This window comes from Anolis sagrei, chromosome 1 (genome assembly GCF_037176765.1).
Source record: "Anolis sagrei isolate rAnoSag1 chromosome 1, rAnoSag1.mat, whole genome shotgun sequence".
Lineage (NCBI taxonomy): Eukaryota > Metazoa > Chordata > Lepidosauria > Squamata > Dactyloidae > Anolis > Anolis sagrei.
The window spans coordinates 194,874,206-194,901,013 of record NC_090021.1 but is presented as its reverse complement, the minus strand read 5'-3'; the positions used below and the strand labels follow the sequence as shown (position 1 = coordinate 194,901,013).

The window sequence follows — 26,808 nt, the reverse complement described above, 5'->3', positions numbered from 1 at the left end:
TATGGTTTTCTGTGGGCAAGCATATGGTGACTACTCGGTGGCATATGTTCTGTATCAGAAACTAGAGTTGACGTTGCCTATCTAATGCAATTTTCTGAATCAGCACCCCAAATGGCCAAACCAAATCTTAAGTTGACCAAAAACCGATTTGTAACCCTTTTGGTACTAATGGTGGAGAGTGGTCCCTGGTCAAAGTACTCCCTGGTCAAAAAAAGGTTGGGCACCACTGATCTTTCTACTCCGTCTATCTAACTAGCCTATCTATCAAATCTTATCTAATTTATCTATCTATTTTATATATCTATCTTATCTATATCTATCTGGAGTATCTATCTATCCTTATCTATGTAGTCTATCTATCTATCTATGTTATCTATGTATCTAATCTATCTATGTAGTCCAGGCATCCTTAAACTGCAGCCATCCAGTTGTTTGGGCCTCCAACTTCCAGAAGCCCTAACGAGCTTGTTCAATCGCCAAGAATTCTGGGAGCTGAAGACCCAAACAGCTAGAGGGCCGCAGTTTGCGGATGCCTGATGTAGTCTATGTATCTAATCTATCTATTTTATCTATGTAATCTATTTTATCTGTCTATTCTAGCTATGTAATCTAATATATTTAATCTATCTATACTATCTATCTTATCTGTTTTATCAGTCTATGTAATCTATTTATGCTATCTATGTAATCTTTCTAACCAATGTATTCTATCTATCTTATCTGTTATCTATGTATCTAATCTACTTTATCTATGTAATGTATTTTATCTATGTAATGTATGTATCGAATATATTTTATATATTCTATCTATGTAATTTATTTTATCTATGTTATCTAATCTATCTATGTAATCTCTGTGTTATCTATCTAATCTATGTATTTTATCTGTTATCTATCTATCAAATATATTTTATCCTATGTAATCCATCTAATCTATTTTATCTATGTTATCAATCGAATCTATTTTATCAGTCTATCTAATGTATCTATGTAATCTTTCTATGTTATCTATCTAATCTATCTGTGGAATATATTTTATCTATTCTACCTATGTAATCCATCTAATCTATTTTATCTATGTTATCTATCCAATCTATTTTATCGGTCTACCTAATCTATCTATGTAATCTCTCTATGTTATCTATCTAATCTATGTATTTTATCTATCTAAGCTATATGTTTTATCTATCTTATCTATCTAAGCTATTTTATCCATATAATCTATCAAATATATTTTATCTATTCTATGTAATCTATTTTATCTATGTTATGTATCTAATCTATGTATTTATTTATTTACAACATTTATATCCCGCCCTTCTCACCCTGAAGGGGACTCAGAGCGGCTTACAAGGTATATATTACATACAATATATTATATTATTAGCATAGTACAATATCGGCATTAAACATTGCTACATTGCACCATACCACTATATTGCAATATTATTAGTAATATTACATGTAATATAAATATATAATTATAATATCACATTATTATATTGCATTACATTATATTGTAAATATTATATGAATATACAATATATTATATTAATCTATGTAATCCCTCTGTTACCTATCTAATCTATCTATTGTATCTATGTATTTTATCTATGTTTCTAATCTATCCTATCTAATCTATCTATCTATCTATCCTATCCTATCCATCTATCCTATCCATCTATCCTCTATCTATCTATCTATCTATCTATCTATCTATCTATCTATCTATCTAATCTATCTCTCCTATCTATTTTATTGTATCTACCTATCTGTCTACCTACCTACCTTCCTATCCCCTCTCTCTCTCTCTCTCTCTCTCTCTCTCTCTCTCTCTCTCTCTCTCGCTGCCCCTCCTTCCTCCGCCCCGCCCCGGCCCGCCACTCTCCTCCACTCCCGGAGTTTCCCGCTTCCTCCTTCCTTCCTTGCTCGCTTCCTCCCCTCCTTCCTCCCGCCCCTCCCCTCCCTCCCTCCCTCCCTCCCTCCTCCTCCATTGACGCAGTCCGTGCTGCACCAGATCCTAACATGGCGGCGGAGGCGGGAGAGAGGTGCTGCTGAGGGGCGCCGAAGCGGGGAGAAGCCAGGGCTCCGAGGCTGGGTGAGTGCGGAGGGAGCCCGCATTGGGGAGAAGGCCGCGGGGGGTTGGGAGGGGGTCGAGAGGGCGTGAGTGGGCCCTCCAAGTGGGGCGGGAAAGGAGGGAGGGAAGGAAGGAAGGAGCTCTTTCATTTGAATCTCCTTCACGCCGCGCGTCCATTCAGGAGAAGGGCCGAGAGGAGGAACAGGAGGCCTTGAATGGGAGGGAGTGGAAGGCGGGCGAGGGAGCGAGCGGGGCGGGTGTGTTGGTGTGCTGGTGTGCCCACGAAGGGGGCTGCCCTGCCTCCATTGTGGCTTCGGCCTGTGTGGAATATGCTCGGGGGAGGAGGGAAGCAGGAACCCCTCACCCACAACCAGCCCTGCTTCCCTCCAACCCTGCACAACTTGGTTCCACTCTGAGGCCCCTTCCACACAACTGAATAAAATCCCACATTTCCTGCTTTGAACTGGGATAGATGGCAGTGTGGACTCAGATAGCGTAGTTCAAAGCAGATATTGTGGGATTTTCTGCCTTGATATTCTGGGTTATATGTTTGTGTGGAGGGGGCCTTACTCTTGAAGGTATAGGAAGCGCAGTACAGGTTGAACATCCCTTGGAAGGTATCCCCAGATACTCCAAAATAGTCCGCCCTGATGGGCGAGAGAGGGGCACTTTTGCTTCTTGATGGTTCAGGGAACACAAATATTGTTGAGGACTCCTGACCCAAAATTCCATCATACTCCAAAAAGCAGTGGGAGAGAGTGACACTTTTGCTCTAGGATGATTCAGTGCAAGTCAACATTGAGCCCTTCCAGACAGGCCCTATATCCCAGGGTCTAATCCCAGGTTTTCTGCTTTAAACTGGATTATATGAGTCCACACTGCCAGATAATCTGGGATTAACAGAAAACCTGGAATATAGGGCCTGTCTTGAAAGGTCCATACTTGGAATTCCAAAATAGTCCACCGGCCCGGGATAGATAAGAGAGGGGCACTTTTGCTTTTTGATGGTTCAATGAACACAAAGCTTTTAATCCAGTGGTTCCCAACCTTTGGGCCTCCAGGTGTTTTGGACATCAGCTCCCACAGTTCCTAACAGCTGGTAAACTGGCTGAGATTTCTGAGAGTTGAATTCCAAAACACCGGGAGGACCAAAGGTTGGAAACCACTGTTTTAAACAAAGGCTGGACAGCCATCTGTCAGGTGTACTTTGTGCTGTTCCTGCATGGCAGGGGGTTGGACTAGATGGCCCACTTTGTCTCTTCCAACTCTATGATTCTATGAAATATTGTTGAGTATTCCTGACCCTGGATTCCTGGATTTCGTGTTTAAAACTGAGTCCCAGCTCCAAGATACCTTAATATGTATATGCAACAAACATCTGAAAGAAAGACTAAACCTGAAATACTTCTGCTCCCAAGCATTTTGGAAAAGGAATACCTGTCCGTAATCAAGTGAAGCTGACTGACTTTTACACGTATAATTAGAAGGGAAAGCAGACTAAGTGGTTGTTGGATTTGATAATAACTAAGTGCTGAGTGAAAAGAAGATACAGATGGCAAGAAGTGGCAAAATAGCTGGCATGGTGGAATTGGGGAGGAACTGCATTAAACTGGTACCAACAAGACTAAATTAAAGCATCATTACTACGATATATTCTTTTTTTTATAATGCAGTGTGTTTAGTATCTTCTGGGGTTTGGTTCCATGGATGCTCAAGTCCCATTATATACATTGAAGTAAAATACATAGTATCACTTCTTTAAAAATGATAAATTAGATTTCTGTTCTGTGTATGCCTATACCATCTCTGTATATGTTTACGAAAAAATGGAAGGTTTTCCCACTCAATCTATTTTCATAATAATAGTGAATGAGAAGTGTCATATATTGCAATTGGTGTATTTCATTTTTTATAAATGATTTTAAATTGGAATGAGGAGTGAAGTAAAGCTTTCAGGTATCATATATTGTTTAAAAATGAACTTAAAAGCAGATTCTTCAAATATGAAACATGCAGCGAAGAGATAAATGAAATTTTGTCTAAATGCAGAATGATTTTCTTGTGTCATAAACTGTGTGTCAGATGCTGCATATATTTCTGATTGTTTATGTATTTACGATATTTCTACCTCGCCTTTCTTGAACCCGAAGGTGACTCACGGTGGCTTTATAACATAGGCAGCTATTCAATGCTATTAAATCAATGTAAAAATTACAATTAACATTTAAAACAGAATTATAAAATACATACACGAAAACCTTTAAAAACATATAAAACCACTACTTTCACTATTAGCCTTGTCGTCCAAAAACATTGTCTAAGCCATTCCAGTATTCGATTTCACATAGTTCCATGTTTATCAATTGCACTAGGTTCACAAAGGCTTGTTCAAAAAACTATGTTTTCACCTTTCTGCAGGAGGGAAGAAGGGGCTGATCTAATATCCCTAGGGAGGGAGTTCCTCAGCAGAGGTACCACCACTGAGAAGGTTGTCCTTAGACCAGGGGCCCCCAAACTAAGGCCCGGGGTCAGGATACGGCCCTCTAAGGTCATTTACCTGGCCCTTGCTCGGGGTCAACCTAAGTCTGAAATGACTTGAAAGCACACAACAACCACAATCCTATCTCATCAGCCAAAAGCAGGCCCACACTTCCCACTGAAATACTAATAAGTTTATAGTTGTTTAAATTGTTCTTCATCTTAATTATTGTATTGTTTTTAAGTGTTTTTTGCACTACAAATAAGATGTGTGCAGTGTGCATAGGAATTCATACATGTTTTTTTCAAATTATAATCCGGCCCTCAAACAGTTTGGGGGACTGTAACCTGGCCCTTTGTTTAAAAAGTTAGAGGATCCCTGCTTTAAACAAAGATCATTTAAAAGTACTACAAGAGAAAGTATGTAAAATGCAATTAAAATTATCAGAATGCTGCAGTGTGCCCTTTGCGAACAAAGATTGAAGTGTTGGAGTTTTCAGGTGTGCTTTTATTTTGGTTTTTGTTGTCGTAATTAGTTAAGGGAAATTCATGGGAGCATGGAAGAGATCGTAAACTGTTTTGTCATGATCATGGCTTAAAATATTTACAAGCATAAAATCCAGTTGCCAGGTAAAGATTTAATTTGTTTAACCTGAACCATCAAACCACACTAAAGGTGCATCTGCAATTTAGAATTAATTCAGTTTGACACTATTTTACCCGGCGTGGCTCAATGCTATGGAATCCTGGGAGTTGCAGTTTTTGGAGCCTTTACCAGAACCCATTTTTGATCTGGTGCCTCCTTTCAACTTAGCCATGCTTTTCAGATGAGTAGCTTGTTTCCATCACTTGCAGTTCTATTTCTTCTGATTTTTTATTATTTTTAGCTAATCTCCCTCACTCTTACTTGAGGATAGGAAAATTCTCTATCCTGGCTGTTATAGAGGTTTCTTTATCCCTTGTTGCTGTAACTGGAAATAAGTGTGTTAGCCTTTTACTAAGTTAAGAAAATGCATAGGTTAGTAATTTTGGTGGGTTTATTAGCAAGGTTTGTTTATTTACCAAAATAAAGCATTTACATATACAGTAGAGTCTCACTTATCCAACCTTAGCTCATCCAACTTTCTGTATTATCCAATACAGTCTGCCTCCCGCCTGAATCCACAGCTGTTTCAAAACATTGTGATGCTTTGGTGTTAAATTCATAAATACAGTAATTACTACATAATGTTACCGTGTATGGAACGGCTTTTTCTGTCGATTCGTTGTAAAACATTATGTTTTGGTGCTTAATTTGTAAAATCATAACATAATTTGACGTTTAATAGGCTTTTCTTTAACCCTTCCTTGTTATCTAACATTTCCACTTATCCAATGTTCTGCTGGCCAATTGTTGGATAAGCAAGACGACTGTACAGGTTAATGCAAAGGTCACTTGACAGTGACCACTGCTGGACACCCATTGAAAAGGTTGAGATAACACCAGGTTGAGATAATGTGTTTTTGCTGTTAGTTTAATTATTTTGTTAGTTTGCTATTCAATTACAGATATGTATTTTTAAAATAAATACACCTAGCAAGAGAACTTTGCCTCTCTCTGGATATTTGATATTGATATTGAAATTGGTTTTTCCAAATCATTTTTGTAAGTTTATCTTTTCTACCATAGTTCTCTTCCTCTTTTTGTGGGGATGAAAATGTATCAGAATTTTTTGTGGAACATTTTCGATTTAGTCAATGTGTGCCATCATGTGTTTCCTGATTTAATGACTTGTGAGGTGAATCTACTATAGGTTTTCTTGGCAGGATTTGTTCGATGGCAGGGAGGGGGATTTGATGTTATCTTCCTCTAAAGCTGAGAGAGTGTGACTTTTCCAAGGTCATCAAGCAAGTTTCCATGACTGAGTAGGGATTCAAAGACTGGTCTCTTGGAGCCATAGTCCAGCACTCAAAGTATACCACACCAGGGACCTCTTCACCTGGGTGGCGGTGGAGGGTTTTGGCTGTTTTGCCACAGAGCCTGGTGGCTCTCATAATATCCCAGACAAGTGCTTCCAGGGTGGCTCCATAGCAAAACTGGCAAGAAAAACCCTGCCGCTGCCGAAAAATAGTTGGCAGCACATGACAAGAGGCTTCCCGTCTTTCCATAGGGTGGGTTTAGCCGACTTACTGAAGCTTCCCCCCGTGTGATGAGATATGAGGGAAGCCGGGACAGTGCGGGGCATGGGGCGACAGGCATGTGCTGCCAGGATCACCGCAATACTCTGCAATTTTGGCAACATGTGTAAAGAGGTTGCAGTTCTAATTCAGAACTGTCCTGGGAACTCACATGATCGGCAATGTACTTCTGAATATCCTTTGTCAGTTATCATATGTACGGTATTCTTGCCTTTCTGGCCAGATTGTGAGCTTTCTGAAGGCATCTGGCTTTCCTCCGTTAGTAACAGGAAATTGGACTACCTGATTTCTAGTTTCATCCAACAGGTCTGTACTTATACAATGAAATGCAGTGACCGGCCTTTGGGAAATCCATTGTTTACAAACAAATCTGCCCTAGCCAATTTACTTAAGGAAAAGGTCCCATTGATTTTGCCAAGTATGTGCAATGAAGTTCAGTAGGAGTGTTTCCTATGTGAATGTGTTTAGAATTACATTTTTAGTGCATTCATGCATTACAAAAATAAGTTTAAAATGAATACGCTGCTTTCTTTTGTTGGAGGCTGGTGACTCTTTGTGTATAATGAGCAGTGGACCTAAAGGTAAATTCTTGAAAAGAGAGGTCTCTTATAAGAAAAGTGCAATTCATGCTTTTGTTCACACAGCAAGCCGTGTGGTCTTTATTCAAACTGTTGTTGAATATAGGAGAGCCCTTGCACAGTGTTGTAGCATTTGAATGAACCTTGTCCTTCACATTTGCTCTTCCTATTATAGCCCTATTGTCAAGAGAGCCTCAAGTACAATCCAGGCATATTAGACCCTACATTTACAGGTCTGGTTGCATAGATAGGATTTTGCCTGTAGACAGTAGTGAAATATCAGGCAAGCAGCAATGCCACAAGCGGCTGCTGCTAATCCTCCTATAGGCCTCAAAGGGAAGAGGTGTGTGTTTGCTTATAGGAGGGCATCTGGTTTTTTCTTGTAAATTTGGTTGGTTCTTAAAGCAGCATTTCAGCAGTAACATTCTTTGGTTAAGTTTTGGACCTGTATGAAGAATTACTAGGGATTTGAGGTTAGTATTTCTGTTTGAAAAACTTGTATGCATAGCTGCTTACTTTAGTTCAACACAAAACTTGTGGTCTGTGCAGATTTTAGACTTTTTCACCTATTTATGTAAATTGCTTATAATTATACTTTTAATGCCTCCATTTTTCACTGGAACATGGGTTTAAGGAAGCTTACAAATTCAAAGGAAATATGCTTTTATAGGTTTATTGTTTTACTTTCTCTTAAAAATATAATCAAACTGTCTGTGGCATTAAAATCAGTTTACAATATCAATAAAATATTTAAAATCTAAAAAGCAGTATGATACATTACTGAAACCTGTTACTTAAAAAAACCAGTCAGTCCCCAAAAGTCCCTGCCTGCCAAAGGACAACAAGGAAGAAAGGAAGGGGAGTTTTAGAATCTATGGGAAAGGAGTTTTAGAACCTATAAGCAGCCATCGAGGTGTCCTTCTCTCATGTTCCCATTTAGCAAGCTTGTGAGGATGGTAGAACCATGAAAAAGGCCTTTTTCAAAGATCTCTGTTCCCATGCAGATTTTTGGAAGAATATGGTCCAACAGACGGTCTGGACTGGATGGAAGCAAATGGCAGTTTCAATGTAATCATAAAACAGCTGTGTCTTGGAAGGAAGGATTGGGAGCCTCTGCCACTCATCTGCTTATGTTTGATTCTGTCTAGTGTCCCAGTATTGACTTCTGATCCGCCTGGGTGCCCAACTCATGATAATGATTAAAGCAGACAAGCCAAGTCAATAAAGTTTTGGAATTTCATGATATTATTTTTGGGAACTATATAGAATCTTGGTACTCTTTTTGGGCTATTTATTTTATGCATCCATAGATATATATATACACTTATACATTCTCCTTTAGGAGAAACACAGATATAGCAGTGCCTGGACTCTTAGCTTCCATTATATAACATATATGTATGTTATATAATGTTATATGTAAGGCATCATATGTTTTGTAATAGCACATGGTCATCAAGATGTTCCCCTTTTATCGGAACAATTTACAGGAAGTTTATCTCTCTATTCAGCCCTTCAGTCTTAATCATCATCATTAAACGATTCAACATAACCTTTTATCCATCATCAACGTTATCATTGGGATCTTAAACCCTAAAACAAAACTCTTCAGTGATATTGTCGTCAAAACTGCTACCATACTGTGGCAGGCCACTGAAAATAGTTTTAGGTGATAAATTATAGGTGGAAATTAATAGACTATATTTGCAACATGCTTTAGGTTCTTAATCAACCAAAACTCAAGCAACTAATAAAGAAAACTAAAGTTGCATACTGTTATTATAATACAGTAAATAAGTTTGTCTTTATTTGCTTTTAATTACTGTTTTTAAATATGACATCAAGACAGAGTTTATGGTATGGTATGGTATGGTATAGTATTTGGTCAGTTTTTAACAGCAACTCAGGCAACCAGAAACCACATGTATCCAGCATCTTCCAATCCTCATGAATGCTGGTTAATTGAGAGTACTGTACTGTATTATGAAAGTTGTATGTTTAATATTCCAAACGTCCCCCCGCCTTGTATACATTAAAGTCAATATTTGGATGATACTGGTGTGCAAGTTAGAAGTTACAAACTTCCAAGCAGGAAACAGGGGGAATGTGTGCCAGAAGCTTACTAGCATTTGAAATTGACTTCCATAGACACAGGGGATGGGAAGGTTGCTGCAGGTGTTTCAACCTAGTGTAACAGAGTCATCTTAGGATGGACTTCCTTGTGTACAGGAGAGTAGGAGGTGGCAGCACTAAGCCCCAGATGGCCATTCTTCCTGCTTTATGCTGGAAATGCAGACCATCACTTCCATCTTTCAAAGAGTAGAAGCACCACAGCCAAAGCAGGAAGAATGATGCCTTGGCCTTGCCAATGTTGCCTCCACTAATGTCCTGAGATCGCTTCTCAGGGTATCTGCAGATATGTACATTTTAAATAGAAACTTGAGTATGCATGTTTTTTTGGCATACACTGGGGGACCTAGAACAAAGTCCCTGTGGATACCAAGGGCCCACTGTATACCAGATGTAGTTGGTCTAGAGATTATTTGAGGAACAGTTGTTCATATTGGATGTAAATTCTGGGCTGTTCCTTGTGATGATACAGGTGGAGAATTTTCCACTGCTATATATACCCACTGTTCTCGACTATTGGTGGATGGTTATTGTTGTTTTTATGTTGTTATGATGTCTGTTGTTCGGTTTTATTGTTTTAATTCTTAAAATGCAATGTATATTAATTGTGCTATATTTTATTCTGCTTTGCTGAGCTAGTCCCCATGTAATCTACCCTGAGTCCTTTTAGGGAGATGGTGGTGGGGTATAAGAGTATAGTTATTATGATTATTACTATATTTTTCCATGGAGTATCTTCTATTTCTAAAAACATTAATAGTGTAACAAGTTAAAACTTTCCTGAGATGATTGTACCTAGGAAATCTGTATGTATATGTAATTCATAATTTTCAAGATATAATAAAATTAGTATGTAAACAGTTTTAGTAGCTATTTTCTTAAAGTTTAATGAAGGGAAGTGAATGTAATTGTTAACAATATATTTACAAACACAGGTTGAGCATAACTGAATTTATTTTGAAGGTGTAGGGGAAGTTAAATGTCTTGCAATCTGAGCTTGATTGCAGTACTGAGTGGTGTGTTGATCTACGTCCCATGAAAACTGCAACAGGAATAGTTCGCTTTTCTATATCTGTAAAAGACGATGTAATTTCATACCTATATATTTTTGTTTGTCAGTGTTCTTTAATCAAGGCTTAAAAACACATTCAAATGAGTAAGAAATAAAAACTTAAAATTTGTAATTCCATTACAGTCTTAAAGGTTGGAAGCCATGGGAGTGAAAACCCAGAGACCTCGTTGCTTTTTTGACATAGGCATCAATAATGTACCAGGTAAGAGAGACACTACTGGCTTCCATGTACCATTTTGTCATGTTGAAATGTCCAGCTGCACTCACCGAGTCTTCTTTTATTTTTTATTTTAATTTTATTGATACATCAATTCAATTAACAAACTTTTGTCATACAGGTGTAATCTCAATATATATTGTTCCAAAAGTCACTTTACCTTAATTGATGCTTTAAATATTCCTTGGATGTGTATCACCCGTTTCCCATGCCCCCCACTCCCCCCCTCCCTTCTGGAGCAGCAATTCCGAATGATATCATTGCATCGATTTAACCGTGTAGAAAGCCTGGTTAAAGTATATGATAGCTGGTTAAAGTATATGATAGCTGGAATACAAAATCCTATATCATTTCCATCTGTTTTGTCGGTTACAAAAGACCATTTCTTATACTAGTCTTGTTTTGTATAGCCATTCATATATTTGCTTTTCCTTTGATTATTAAAACCACTAATTATGTATTCTGAGAGATAAAACCACTAGGTTTCCAAATCCCATCTTGCATTGTCTCTCCATTCTCGTAGCTATTGTAGTTTGCTAATGGCTCAATGGCCAATGCAAATAGGGTTGGGGAAAGGGGGCATCTCTGTTTGGTTCCACTCTTCATGTTAATTTGTCGCAAGTGTGCCCAGTTTCTTGTGATGGTTGCTTTATTTCCACTGTATTGTTCTTTTATTACCTTGCACACTCCCCCCATATTAGTTTCCTCACAAATGTTGGCATAATTGTGGGGGTATAGGTTCATTCTCTCATATGTGGTAGGATTGTAGAAAAATTCAGAACGATTACATTGAAATCAGAAATGCAGTGGAGGAACTAATAAGGCAAAAGTTAAAGTGGGATGAAGCTAGATTTATGTCTCTCACTGTAGAGGCAAAGGAAGATAATACTAAATGGACAGAAATCCTAAAGTATATGATAGCTGGAATACAGCTACTGAGTCTTATTATTGACCCTCAAAATCATATCTTTAACATTTGTGGGTGTAAATAATATGCCTTTAATTATGTATTTTTATTTTTGTTTTAGCTGGAAGAGTTGTCTTTGAATTATTTTCAGATGTTTGTCCAAAGACATGTGAAAACTTTCGTTGCCTTTGTACAGGTTTGTATATATTAGTAATTCGTTGTATAATGCAGGGGTTGATAAAGTGTAGCTCATTGCAGAACCAAAATTCAAAAAGGAAAGTCACACTTCTGTAGAGTGGACTGCCTTGTGCTTTGAAAAGACTGTTTTACATAAAGCAAATTCTTCAAGTACCAATTAGTGCAGTTGCATATTTGAGGTTCTGTATAGAAGAGTCAGCTGTGTAACTGTGCTTCAAGGATGGCTTCAGTGACAAAGAATCGAACTGTGTACCAATTTATTTTTTGAAATCTAGATTTGTTAACGTTTGAAAAGTAATCCCAAACCTCAGGACAGGCTGAGCATCTTGCTTGATTTCTAGATAGGCTTCATTAAAGATATTGTATCTGCAAGAGAAGAAATAGATTTATTGTAGCCATAATCAAAGCCTTTATTTAAATAATTTGGAATTATGCTTGATGTGGGACAAGTCTTTATTTCAGAAAACCAATTCTTTAATCAGTAAGATGAGACCAATCATTAATTCACACAATTATTTCTGATTTCTCTTTGGAATCTGAGATATATATCTTTAATAGTAGCTCCTTCCATTTAGGAAATCTAGGAGAGTTTCAAAGCAGTTTGTAATATGATATAGAAATGGGAAACTTTTGTACACATGTCTGACAATTTGGACCATTAGAAGCTTAGCAAATAAACATAGTATTCACGTCATGTAATGTTTTCACAATTTGAGTGAAAGTTATATAATAAGATAGCTCCTTACAATTTACACTTTATTTTGGTTGTTTGTGGAGAAACTGTCTCATTAGAAGTGATGGAATTTGAATGTTTTTCCCTCTGCAGGCGAAAAGGGTACAGGAAAATCAACCCAGAAGCCATTGCATTACAAAAGTTGTCTGTTTCATAGAGTTGTGAAAGATTTCATGATCCAAGGAGGTGACTTCAGTGAAGGTATAACATTGACTATTGGAAATAATTGTTTACAAATATGAAATGTACATGAAATAGCAATCTAAATCCTAAAAATAAAACACGCAGGGTGGCAAGCTCTATGCTGTGCCCAGCTTACCTGTCTAAATGTATCTCCTCCTATGAACCACCTCAGTCCCACCTCCCTTTTTTTTCAGGGCATTTTCAGTGGTGGCTCCTCAGCTGTAGAACTCCCTCTCCAGTGATATTAGAGCAGGTCCCTCACTCCTGGCCTTCAGAATGAAAGTGAAAACCTGGCTCTGGGGGTCAAGCCTTTGGAGATTAACTGCAGTGCAATAATAGCTATGGAATTATGTGTAATGACTTTTGGAATGGCCCTGGATTACGATTGTGGATTGTGTGATTTTTAATAATGGTTGTGATGTTTTATGTGTTTTAATGTGCATTTAATTTTAAATCTTTAACTTAATGTATTTTAACTGTTCGTTGTTCAAAGGCATTGAATAGTTGCCATATGTAAAGGCGCCTTGAGTCCCCTTTGGGGTACAGAAAGGTGGGATACAAATAGAGTAAATACATAAATAGTCCTGTACAACCTATATTGAGGTCAAGAGTCTACCCTCAATGTGCAAAACAGAATGGTTTACAATGGTCTGAATATATCATTATATTTCAGTAAAATTAGACTCAGAGGAAGGGGGCTTGAAAATTGGAGAAAAGGATATGCAGATACCGTACTGCTAGCCGAAAATAGCAAATGTTTGGAACAGTTACTGTAGAAAGTCAAGGGAGAAAGTGCAAAAGCAGGCTTACAGTTGAACATAAACAGAAATAGATTATTTTATATAACTTTAAAGTGGATGTTGAAGCCATTGAAACAGTTCAAGATTTTCCATATCTTGGCTCAGTTATTGATCAGAATGGAGATTGTATTGTCGAGGGCTTTCACGGCCAGAATGGAGATTACAGTCAAGAAATTAGAAGGAGACTTGAGAGGGCAGCTATTAAGAAACTAGAGAAGGCAACCCATGCTGTTATATTTCCAATTTCTATGTGTAGTTATAAAAGTAATCTGAGAGGTGATGTTGGAAAAGAGTTCTGCGTATTCAGTGGACTGTTGGAAGCAAAAATAAATGGGTTCTAGAACAAATCAAGATTGAAGGTTCCCTGGAAGCCAAGATGACTAAAGTGAGACTGCTGTACTTTGGACGTATCATGAGAAACTGGCCTCACTAGAAAAGACTAATAAATAACCTAAATGTACCATATTCCTACTGATTGTGGAAGCTAAACACTATCAGCCCTGATTAGTATTTCAGTGGGAGACTTCCAATGAATGCCACATGCTGTGAGTTATATTTCAGAAGAAGGAACTGGCAAAGCCGCCTCTGAGTATTCCTTGCATAAGAAAATTATGACATTCTTAGGGTCACCTACTAACTTGAAGGCATATTTATACAAGATAGAAGGCTATAGGAAAAAAGGAAATGGATAGACCAAATTAAGGAAGCCGCAGCACTGAAGCTGTAAGGCCTGAGCAGGGCTGTTGATGATAGGATGACTTTGAGATCTCTCATTCATAGATTCATCATAAGTTGAGGTAAGTTTGATGACAGTTAACAACAAGATGATGAGAAAAATAGAGAACAGCCTCATTCTGTTTCATGACAATCAGTTTTCTAAGATTTACCTAATTTCACAGGAATTGAAGTTCCCTACACTCATAAAATATTTTCTGTGTCGATAAGAAACATTTAAGAGACATATCACCATTATTATTAGTCATATTTTTTTCATTTTGTAACAGGAAATGGAAGGGGAGGAGAATCAATATATGGTGGCTTTTTTGAAGGTAAGAATATTAAATTCCTTACCATAGTTATTAGTTTAATAAATATGTCTGTTAGGGAATTAGTATTCAGTGTTCCTTGCCTTCAGGCCAGATTTTTATTTAGGACTATGGCCTGATCTGTCCTTAAGTTCTAGAGCCAGGGATCAAAAAAATAAATAAAATAAAAATCTTCCTTCTCTGTGGTTTTGTAATATGACCACTGATGTAGTGGCTCAGCTTTGTTCCTCCCTTTCTACTTATCTTAAGGTTTTATTGAAGAGCATAAGTCTTCTATCCCTTGTGTCAAATTGCCAGAGCTCTACTGGTATACAGGCTGAGGTGAACCAAAACAAACACCCAGCTTGTGTCAAACTGTTTAATTAAAGCATCACTTACTGTCTGACTGTTTCCATAGTCCAAATAGAAAACAAAAATAGCACTCAGCCACAGAATATAAAAAAAGACTGATAGCAAACGCCAATGCAGGTTCGGGAGAACACCGTAGTCAAAAAGTTCAGTCCAGTAGTCAAACACGAAGAGTTCAATTATTAATGTCCAAAGATCAAGATTCTGTACCATAGTCAATAGCCAGTCCATAGAGTCAAGGTTCCAGGAGACAGGTCAGGATACCGAAATCCACAAACCTGGGAGAAAAACCAGAAGCACCCACAGCCAAATATGACAAATACTACCCCACCCCCCCAAAAAAAAAGATCGGTCTCCAGGCTAGCTCCTTATATCCAGTTAAACCCAGCTGCATCCTATTTCTTGCATGCCTCCACCCTTAATTGCTTTCGCCTGTAAATTTTTACTTATAGATTACTCTGCCCTTTAAAACTGACACGGGTTAGGACTGACATTAACCCCTTCCATCACCAACTGCTAGGTCTGATCACCTACCACCATCAACTGAGGAACATGATACATGACACCTTGTCCATTTCACGTTCCTCAGCCCTTTTCAGTTTTCACATCTAACGGATGGTGCCTCAACAAACAACTGTGTTTATAAAGTCAATGACATTATACCATCTCTAGAAACAAAATGGAACTTAAACCCCACGGGCTAGACAGGTCCTTAAAATGGACATGGAGCTGAATACTAAATGGCAGTTGTACACAACAGTCCAACAAAAGAGACTTTATGATTTCTTGTAAAGCTGGAAGGTGGTTACAGGTACTTACCATGGTTCTGTTTGTACTTTCCGGCAGCTTGAATTGTGTTGTAGTCTTAAAAGGCTTTTTCTTGGAAGAGCGATTTATGATTCAAAGCTGCAGTAAACAAGTCTCCACAAGACCACTTATTTATAAAAACTCAAATTTATTTATGTTTGTGTCTCAGATTTATCCCTTGTCCTCTACATATTATTGCTACCACTTTTTATAGACTTCTATGAATGTCAAATAAGACAAAATTATGAGCTTGTTTTCATAAAAACACTGATCTGCTTGAGCTAATAAAAATGAGTTTAATGTGCACTGTTTTTGCTCAACAGATTTATTGAATTGTAAGGTAGTTCTGTTTACACATTCACTTATTCTGTGCTGTTCAAGGAGTAGATAGAATAATGGTTTTAATATTTTTGCAAGTTTGACTGAGAATTACCGTACATGTCTTTCTGTCTTTAGTTTACCTGTCTGAATACTGAATAATGTTTAGCACTGAGATGACGCATTTATGCAGTTTGACAATCCTTATTTAAAATGCTAAAGAAATGCCAGTGCAAGGTAATACTTGGATTTTTGAAGTAATTCAAACGCTTTCTCTAGATGAAAGCTTTGCTGTAAAGCACAACAAAGAATTTCTCCTTTCAATGGCCAACAGAGGAAAAGATACAAATGGTTCACAGTTTTTTATGTAAGTATCATGCCAGCTCCACTGTGTTTCTTCAGCATTTGGATGATATTCCTTACAATTCAAATTGTAAGAACTTTGAATTGTTCAAATGGCCGAGTCTTTTTTCTCTTGACAAAGTATGAATCCCTTTTAAATTATGCAGTTTAACTGTGCACATAATGTTTATTTGGGATGTAGCAAATAGGGTTAAAAGCATATAGGGAATACATTTGAATATCGTAGTCATTCTATATGTAAGAATCAAGATCAGCTTTGCATTAGAGCAGGGCCTAATGCAACTTTTCCCACTTGCAAGCCCTTACCTCCTGATAAATTTTTCCGTGATCCCAGCTATATAGGTATAGTAAATAGGTATAAAAATCAAACTTTACTGATAATGAATCAGCATTTGCAAGACTTGCTAAACAGACTGTTTTTTCCTTTTTGTGAATAATAGATGAAACATTTTCTGAAGAGTCCACTGTAAACACTGCACAACATTGCTAACAGATTTGTGTAAATGTGGCATTCAGAAACCTTTTACTATTGTCATTTTTTTTTTTTGCAACCTTAACATTGAGCTAAGGGGAGCCCATTTGTGGCCGAGACTCACAGTTTAAGAAGTAGTGTGTTAGAGGAAGCTGTCACTGCCTTCTAATTCAGGAAACATCTCTGTCCAGTAGTAGCCATTGTTGAAGCTAACTTGGTGTGTACCTGAACAATACTGAAGAACAGCCTACTGCGATCCTTGTGTAGGCTCTTCTGAACTTACTTTCTTAAAATGCTGGCTTTGAGTACAGGGAATAGGAGGCTAAGAGGCAGTGCTTGTTTTGTCCAGATATTTTCTGCTCTATTTCAACTGGCTACCTTTTATGTCAGGCCTTTTGGAATATCCAGTACAGGCAGTCCCCAAGTTATGAGCAAGATAGGTTTGTTATTAAGTTGAATTGGTATATGTCATAACAAATTCATTTTTTAAGTGAAGCTCCAGCGAAAACTATATTATTTTTTAGCTTTGGGTAGCATATTTAAGGTTTAGCATCCCTGTGGTGTTTGCCTTGCTGTCCGTGATTCTGTTCAGAAGATTCCACTTCACTTCCTGTCCCTGTGATAATTGGATTCTGAAAAAAATGGCTTGTTGTAGAAACAAGGACTGGTGCTGAAGCTTCACTTGAGACACCTTTTTCCCCACCTTAAGATGGAACAAAATTTTGTTATAATGAAAAAAAGAATCTGTGTTATTTAATAAGTTCCAGTCTGGAATCAGAGTGATCCCAAGTTTGCCAGCCATAACTAGATGATATTATAATATTTTGAGTACTGCTGTGCCTGTCAGAAATGTTATATTTTTCTTATCGTGTCTGTCTCCCTTAAATTCTTTATGTTTTTCCTATTTTGCCCATCATTTTTTTTATCTGTGACTCTTTAGGTAGGGTGGTGTCTTCCTCTGAAAGGAGTGGTTGTAAATGTTGATTGTTGACTTAGATTTTATGACATTTAAGCTATCCTTTTTAAACAGATGCATATTTGAAACATTCATTTATTTGATTATAAATGAAATAGCTTGTGTTCTGGTGAAATATTTTATCTGTATAAATTCATACAATCCCAACACCATCAAGAGGGCTATATTTCTGAAACTGGGCAGAATTTCCTCTCTTCTTTACCGAAAGATACCATGTTCTAGTTCTAACAGAGATAGTAAGCCTGTATCTAGGCTGTACTGCTCTCCATTGAAAATGGGCACTCATATTGCTAATTGTCCTTCCAAACCAAAAACATCCTCTTTATTGAAAATAAAATGTCAGACAAAAAGGTTCTAGGAGTGGTTCCCAACTTTTGGGCCTCCGAGTGTTTTGGACTTCAACTCTCACAAGTCCTAAGAACTCCCACAATTCCTAACAGCTGGTAAGGTGGCTGGGATTTCTGGGAGTTGAAGTCCAAAACACCTGGAAGCCCAAAGATTGGGAACCACTGTACAACTAGTTGAACCCTTTTTATGTGATATCCAGTGCAGTATGTGAACAGAATGCTTTTGCAGGCAAAAGTGTCCAGTGATGTGAACTCTCATCGGCAGTGTGGCCTAGACAAAAAAAAAATCATCCTATTGAGTACTAGATCTATACAGCACAGTGTTTGAAATTGCTTCAAATTTATGCATTATGTTGTTACAGTATTCTAATTGAAACCTTATGCAACATTATGCCTTGATATTTGAACTACAATATCAACATGTGCCTTTTGATGTTTATTTTTTTTTTGTTAATGGCATAATACAGAAGGTTTAACCTGCTTCCAGAGATTCTAACATATTTTTTCTTTTGTTAAATTCTTCTAAGAACAACCAAACCTACACCTCATCTAGATGGGTAAGTGCACTTGTACATCTTGATTGCAATTTGCAAAACTTTGATGATTATTTGAAATGTTCAGAGTGGTAACGATGTCAGCTTTCTAAAATAAGCTTTGATCTTTTAGGCTTCATGTTGTTTTTGGCCAAGTAATCTCGGGTCAGGAAGTTATAAGAGAAATAGAAAACCAGAAAACAGATGCATCTAGTAAACCTTATGCAGAAGTACGAATATTGAGCTGTGGAGAACTAATCCCAAAATCCAAAGGTAAGTCTAAAATAAATCAAATTTTTCTAAAGGTGTCTACTAGATTTTGTAATACAGGTGCGTCTTTTTCTGCTTCACTCTTTCATTCTTGACTCCAGTAGACAATGGAATCCAGTTGGGCAGTTTAGAATGCAGAACCACCGTAGTTGTACTTTGTATTTTAATATATGCATTTTATAATAATATATTTTAATGTATGTATTTTATGGTGATGTATTTTAACTGTGGTGTGCCTGCCTCGAACCATGAGGAGATGTGGGTAACATTAATAATAATAATAATAATAATAATAATAATAATAACAACAAAAATAATTCCTTTGCCTGACATCTCCCTTGCCCAGTCCCCACTTACCAGTTAATCCCCACTGTGATCAATGGGGCCCGTTCCCCTTCTGATTGGGAAGCAGCTGGTTGACAGTTTCATTTCATTATAGAAGTGATCTCTGGTGTGATAAAGAGGAATGGGCACCCGGTTGTAGTTTCCCCCATGCAAGGGTGGGTAAGATTATCAGTCAGCTGTCCTTTTTAATGGGAACTGCAAATCACATAAGACAGAGCTGTGAACGTGCAGCAAGGCCCCTGTTAAAAAATGGCATGTTTCGGCAACATTTGTGTTTTTGTCTGTCCTAATATTCCTAACTCCCATAAAAGTTGGGGGGCAAATGTAAATTCGTTCCTATTTTTCTCAAACATCTTTTATTTGCAATTGTCGCTGTGTGAACGTAAATAAATACATTTGCAAAATGCTTTAGGCATTTTTAAATGATGAAAGAGACTTGTTTGGGCTCTTGTGGTGTTGGTTGTTAGGGGGAACTACCCTAAAATATAGCAGAGCATCCAAAAATCAAACAGGATACTAAAAGTTAAGCAATCAGCTTACAGCTAGCAAAGTGTGAGGTACCTTGTGATGTGGCTGTAAAAAATTAAGAACTTAGGCAGGCAAAGATACAGAGTCCAATCTTAAAATCACAAAAGGTTTATTTACAATAATAAACAAAGACTGCATTTCTTAATATTAAGGAACTGGGTCTGAGCTACTCTAACACCCATCTCTTCTGAAGTTTCAAAGAGAAGGGAAAAACACCAATCACTACATCCCTGTGACACATATGCAGAGAGAGATCTCAAAGCACACAACACATACTTCAGTGTAAGAAGTGTAAAAAGGCTTTCAGTAAAAAAATATACATTCTACACAACCAATCAGAATGAGAGCAGAAACAGAGAAGAGAGAAGAAATAGATACATTCCCAACTGTCATGGGGGAAGGGAAACCCTTGGTCTATACTAAACTAAGTAACTTCCTTGTTGAGGACTTGACACTTGGTCAGTGTGGGGTTGAATTCCAACATTGGTAACTGTCTATTGTTTTCATTCAAAGCTAAGAAAGAGGAGAAGAAAAGACGAAAGTCTTTGTCTTCATCCAGTGATTCCGAAAGTTCAAGTGATTCAAAGTCTTCCTCTGATTCATCATCTGAATCTGATAGTGCTTCTGAAGAAAAAACAAAGAAAAAGAAAAAGAAACACAAAAAGAATTCCAAGAAACATAAGAAAGAAAAGAAGAAGAGGAAAAAGAGCAAAAAGAGGTATATTGGGAAGCTGAAGGGAAGTATGAGTTGGTCACAGCACTGGGAAGTACATTGCACTTGTATATTTAATAGGGAATTGCTATGTAGAATCTATGACACTTCTTTTCATTTTCTTGTCATGTTACAGAAATAATATATCACAAGTTTTTGTGATTTACTTTCCTCACATGTCTGTGTAACCATGGTGACTACAAAAGAAATTTCAGAGTGGAATTTCAGGGTCTCTAGGAAAATATTCTATGGTTTTAAAGGGTTTTTGACTTCCCTCTCTGTCCCTGAAAAATCACAACAGATTTTCAGACTGTTGAGGCAGAACAGCTGTCCCTCCCCCAAAAAGGAATTGATAAGCAATGGAAGGAAACTGCATTTCCTTCCTACCTCCCATGGAGCCATATCTCTTGCTGTGTCAACAATGAGCAAGCAGGAAGGTGGAAGATATAGCACATATTCCTTTCTGACTTTGTCATAAGACTATTCTGCCCGATTGATTTACACTGGCCAATACACATTTTAGTGCATTAAATGTTAGACCAGGGGTTCTCAAATTTTTCAAGCCAGTTCATGGTTCCTTAGACCAGCGGTTCTCAACCTGGGGGTCGTGACCCCCAGAGGGGCCAATTGGACATTTAGGAGGGGTTGCAAAGCCCTCTTCTTTGGCCCTGCCCTCTTTGCTTCCTCAAAATGGCGCCAGGTGAGAAGCTCCCTGTGATCATCTGGCTCCTGCTGTTTGCCAGGCCTCAGTAGGCGGGAGCCGAGTGACAGGCTCTCCACCAGGCTAGGCTACATGGTGCTGCCTCAATTGCCTGATTCCTGCTGCCCACAGGAGTCGGGAGCCGGGCGTGAGGCTCCCCACAAAGCTAGGCCGCATGGTGCAGTGGGAGCCAGGCAATCCAGGCTGCGCCATGTGGCTTGGCCTCTTGGGGAGACTCCCGCCAGGCTCCCGACTCCTGCGGCCTAGCAGGCAGCAGGAACCAGGCAGTTGAGGCAGCGCCATGCGGCCTAGCCTGGTGAAGAGCCTGTCAGCCAGCTCTCACCTAAGCTAAGAAACTAGAGCTGATTTCTATCCAGTGCAATTTTCTGAGCGACTGTCTCAAATAACCCCAAAAATAAGCCTAAAGACCAAGACACCAAGATATTTTTTGGTTGGGCTGTGTTACTTTCTAAAAACCCCAGTGTCAGACCTAACTGGACTTAATGTCAAGGGGAAGCCTTTACCTTTACTAATTAGCGATCAATCATGTACTAGTCTGATGTACCTTAGAGAAATTAACTTTAGGTTTAAAAGATGATATGTTTTCAATATAAACCTAATACAAATAGATCCCTGTCTTGTGAGCATTTTATTATGGCTGAATACAAACTTAACTAGCAAACAGATTTGCTTATTACAATTTCTTAAACATAATCAAATTGAGATGCTTGTTTTGGCATGTATAAATGACAAAAAACCATTATGTCTAAATACACGTTGATAACTTTTGTTCTTTTATTAATGAAGCTCAGCAAGTGAAAGTGAAGCAGAAAACCCCGAATCACAGCAACCACTTTCTACTGTCCGTCCAGAAGAGATTCCTCCTGTCCCAGAAAACAGATTCCTCATGAGGAAAAGTCCTCCTAAAGTGGATGAAAAGGAAAAAGAAACAAAGACCAGGGAAAAAGAAAGGGAAAGGTAAAATGGTGTTTGATCAGACTACACAGTGATGTTTAGTTGTGTTATGTACTAAACAGTTACATTGACCAGAGTTGTCTGCTGCATAATTTCAAATGCTTCAAATAAAATTTAAAGCGTATCCATTGTGCTTAAAGGAATCTTACAATAAAGAAAAAATATTATTCTCAGTTCTGGATCCATTCATTTTAGTTAACTTTTTGCAATTTATTAGGACTGAGGCATTTCAGTATCATCTTTTTGAAATATACTTTATTGAACAAATGTTTTACACTTTATTACAAATTCATAACACTTAGATAAAATATACTAATACCTAAAGAAGAGGGATGAATATCAGTTTTTTGTAAAGCTTGTTTTTTCGTGGACTTTACAAAACTTATAATTTATATGTTTGATTTCTTTGTTATGCTACAAATATTTAGTGAACTGGTTAGGCATATATAAACTTCATGATTGTTAAAGAAAATTCAGAAATCAAAGCTGTCCCAGAATTGTAATCACATTTCTCTGTTCTTTATTTTCAGTAATCCATCGAATTGTCAGTCGTTGTATCAGAGAAGACTGTTGGTGACAAGATCTGGACGGAAAATAAAAGGAAGAGGACCAAGGGTGTGCTTGCTTTCTCACAATCAAATTGGTTTTATCCTTGCAATAAGAATAAAACTGCATAATATTTCTGAGAGTTGATTTGTTTATGGAAACTTTGATGAGGTTTTAGAGAAAAGCATTCTGAGGATAAATAGGAGAGATGTGCCATCTTACTCACAGTAACATAGTGTCATGTCTTTCACAAATGTAGGTATTACATCCTACTAGTTTTGCACTCTGCTTCTGTAATTATGCAGTGAAGGAGCCGGCTGTTACAAGCTTTTGTGTTGCACTCCAGCAAGATTGCTTTTTTGCTTAACAGCATTTTAAGATGAGCATGAAGAAAACCTTGTAGGTTTGCTTTAGAGTCACTGTAAATTGGAAATGATGTGAAGACACATAACAGAAACAATGGATTAGGCCAGTGGTTCTCAACTATTTGTCCTCCAGGTGTTTTAGACTTCAGTTTCTACAATTCCTAACAGCTGGTCAGCTAGTTGGGATTTCTGGGAGTTGAAGTCTAAAACACCTGGAGGACCAAAGGCTGGGAACCACTGGATTAGGCACTTAGACCACAGTGCTTTTAACCATTTTGATCTTCAATACATTTGTGCCCCTTTGTGACTGATGCACTTTTTATTCTGTGGAAGAGCTGGACTCCTTTGGTCCTGTCTATGCATAACATGAATTCAGCCTAATATTTCTGGGAGTTTGCATTGGCTGCCCAAAGTGTACAAATAATCTGTTCCCCCTGAATAGCTTTGACAGTTGAATCCCCTGAAAGTTTATTCTCTCTTATAAACAAAACCTTTTTTCCTCCGAAACACCTAAACCCACATGGTTGAATCTGAGGTTGCTTTTTAGGTAATTCTTAATATTGGTTGGAATTGGACATTGGACTCTATTCTTGCCAACCCTGTGCTAGTGACATTAATTTCAGTAAGAAAGATTTCGATATAAATTACCATTCTGAAATGAAAGATGGAAGTGCTTAATTTTAGTTGGCTCAGACATCATCTCTTTCTTTTGAGTATTACTGCAACATGACCACTTTCTAGTCTTTACAAAAAAGTTGTTTACACCATTCCTTCAACAATGAAGGAAAATGTTATTTTGTAAAATTTCAGTGATTTTGCTTTCAAGTGTATGGCCTCAAAAACCCAACTGAAGTGGAGTAGATCCGCTGAAACGTAACTCAACATCTGTATAAATCCTAATGATTCTGTAGCTGCATTTGGGTGAAATGTAGCAGTTGGGCCTAGAGTTATATTCATCCTTTGATGAAAAATCTGAAGTCAGATTTATAACAGTTGTAATACAACTTATTCAACACCTACAAACAATTCTAAGGTAACTTTTCCTTAATTTTTTAAGCGCTATCGGACCCCTTCAAGATCCAGATCAAGAGATCGCTTTCGACGCAGCGAGACTCCTCCCCACTGGAGACAGGAAATGCAGAGAGCTCAGAGAATGAGAGTGTCAAGTGGAGAAAGGTGGATAAAGGGAGACAAGTAAGATGTGATCAAAATCCTTGCTATTTAAAATTCTAGTTGGGCAGTGCATATAACTGAATATATATGAGAAGACAGTAATGTATACCTTTATTCATTGCTGCCTTATATAGCAATAAAACTGGTACTGATTAGTGATATTTGAAAGGCTGTTGTAAGGAAGAGGGAGCAAACTTGTTTTCTGCTGCCCCGGAAACTAGGGTTCGGAGCAATGGGTTCAAATTACAACAAAGGAAATTCCACTTGAACATTCGGAAGAACTTCCTGATTGTAAGAGCTGTTCAGCAGAGGAACTTACTGCCCCAGAGTCTGGTGGAAGTTCCTTTGGAGGCCTTTAAATACAGGCTGAATGTTCATCTGTGGGGATGCTTTGATGGTGTTTTTCCTGCATAGCAGAATGGGGTTGAGCTGGATGGCTCGTGGGGTCTCTTCTAACTATGATTCCATGCCAATTTCCCCAATTTCTACTTTTGTCCTGGATAAGTGGTTCTCAACCTGTGGGTCCCCAGGTGTTTTGGCCTACAACTCCCAGAAATCTCAGTCAGTTTACCAGTGGTTAGGATTTCTGGGAGTTGAAGGCCAAAACATCTGGGGACCCACAGGTTGAGAACCACTGCTCTAGAACCAGGGTGGGGAATCCATAGCCTACCAATTGTTTTTGGAGTCCAGCTCCCTTCATCTCTGATTGATCCCTATTCTGGTGAGGGATTATGAGAGCTGGAATCCACATTTAGATGGATGCAAGCTGGTTGACATTCCCACCATTAAGCACTGATGGGATTGGTGATGGTGAAGTGCATCTCCTTCAACCTTGCTTGTAAATGCCTACATTTTATGCAAGCGTGTTAAGTGTTATAAAACAGATTAAGTTACTAATTTGCTGTTCCCCTTCTGACTTGATTAACTTCCTTTTCTTTTAATTTAAAATGTATAAAGTAAATATTACCTTGGTGTTATTGTTGTTGTTTTCTTTCAAGAGGTGAAGTTAATGAGAACAAGAAGGAAAAAGATGCCACAAATCAGAAAAGCCCAGGAAGAGGAAAAGAAAGGAAAGCATCTGAGAGCCCGAGTAGAAGAGGAGACAAAGAAAAGAAAGCAAAAGACCACAAATCTAGCAGCAAAGACAGAGAGACAAGGAGGAGTTCTGGGAAGGAGGACAAAGACAAACATAATAAAAGTAAGGCCAAAAAAAGGGCTCGGTCTAAAAGCCACAGCAAAAGTAAAGAGGTGTCAAAAAGTAAGGAGAGAGACTCCAAACACAGCAAACCTGAAGAAAAAAAAACACGTTCAAGAAGCAAAGAGAAAGATTATGAAAAAGAGAAGGACAAAGAAAAACACAATGATGTTCGTGGGAGAGAAAGGAGCAGGAGTAAGGACAAGAATAAAAGAGGTGGATCTAAAAGTAATGGTCATAACCATACTAAAACTAAAGAGAGAGAAAAGCATGCCAAGTCAAAAAGTAGAGAACGGGAGCAATCCAAAAGCAAGCATGGCTCGGATAATAAGACAAGAGAACGAAGCAAAAGCAGAGACCGCCGAAGGCGAGACAGGTCCAGAAGTAAAGAACGAGACCGCAGCAGAAGTAAAGATTACTCAAGACACAAAGATAAGGAAGTGAGACGAAGAGGGCGATCAAGAAGTCGGGACAGAAAAGGCACACCAGAGCGATCTAAAGGTAAAGAAAACAGGAGGAGGAAGGAATCGTACAGCTCTGAGAGGGAGGGGAGTCGGAATAAAGATAGGCATCGCAGTCAAGAGCACAGGAGTTCTCACCAAAAGCAAAATGCTGAAAAAAGGAAGCGCTCAAAAAGTCGTGACAGTAGTAGCTCAGAGACTAGTAAGAGTAAAAAGCCCTGTCGAGATCAGGAGAGAAGTCCTGACTCTAGGAAAAGGCAGAGCAGCAAGGACAGAGAAGTGAAACAGTCATCTTCACGCAGGAGCAAAGAAAAGGAAAAGGACAGGACCCATTCTTCACGAGAAAAAGACACCACCCTCAAATCAAAGAATCAGGAGAGAGATCATTCTCATGGCAAAGATAAAAAATCCGATCGTGACTCAAGTGCTGGAACTGATGAAGACAGACATGGATGAGTTTATGGACTTAATGTCTCCATTCTGCCTCCAGGTTCTAGAGACATGTTGGGGAACACTTTTTTTTAATGTGGACTTCAGTTTGGTCTTTTGATAATCCACAACCTGGAACATTTGTACTGCTAAAGTTTTAATAAACTTGAAATGGAAAAAAAGAAGTTTTATGTGTAATAATGGTGTGCTGTGTTTAATATTTCATGGTTTGTGTATCCAGCTTTTGTGTTTCCAGAAGGTAACGTGCTGTACTGCGTTTCCATTTCAGTTTAGTTGGCTGAAATTAAACAAGTCAATTGGGCTGAAAATAAATTTAATTTCTTTAAA

The 26,808-nt window shown here is 38.1% G+C and overlaps 1 protein-coding gene across 1 annotated transcript; it reads left to right on the top strand.

Annotated features, from left to right (window-relative positions):
• Positions 1-1,973: 1,973 nt before the first annotated feature.
• Positions 1,974-26,808, top strand: PPIG (peptidylprolyl isomerase G). Its single transcript, XM_060778725.2, has 13 exons — positions 1,974-2,098; positions 10,637-10,715; positions 11,759-11,833; positions 12,662-12,769; positions 14,556-14,600; positions 16,350-16,437; positions 18,756-18,785; positions 18,895-19,034; positions 20,418-20,622; positions 22,124-22,294; positions 22,822-22,906; positions 24,260-24,396; positions 25,374-26,808. Exons 2-13 carry the CDS (start codon positions 10,655-10,657, stop codon positions 26,485-26,487), a joined length of 2,259 nt encoding a protein of 752 aa, XP_060634708.1. The 5' UTR covers positions 1,974-2,098; positions 10,637-10,654; the 3' UTR covers positions 26,488-26,808.

Bases quoted from the DNA above. Each gene is read 5' to 3' on its own strand.
- PPIG (XM_060778725.2), top strand. From the start codon at position 10,655: ATGGGAGTGAAAACCCAGAGACCTCGTTGCTTTTTTGACATAGGCATC. The intron at 10,716-11,758 runs GTAAGAGAGACA...TTTTTGTTTTAG, and splicing joins AGGCATCAATAATGTACCAG to CTGGAAGAGTTGTCTTTGAA. The intron at 22,295-22,821 runs GTAAAATGGTGT...CTTTATTTTCAG, and splicing joins AGGGAAAAAGAAAGGGAAAG to TAATCCATCGAATTGTCAGT.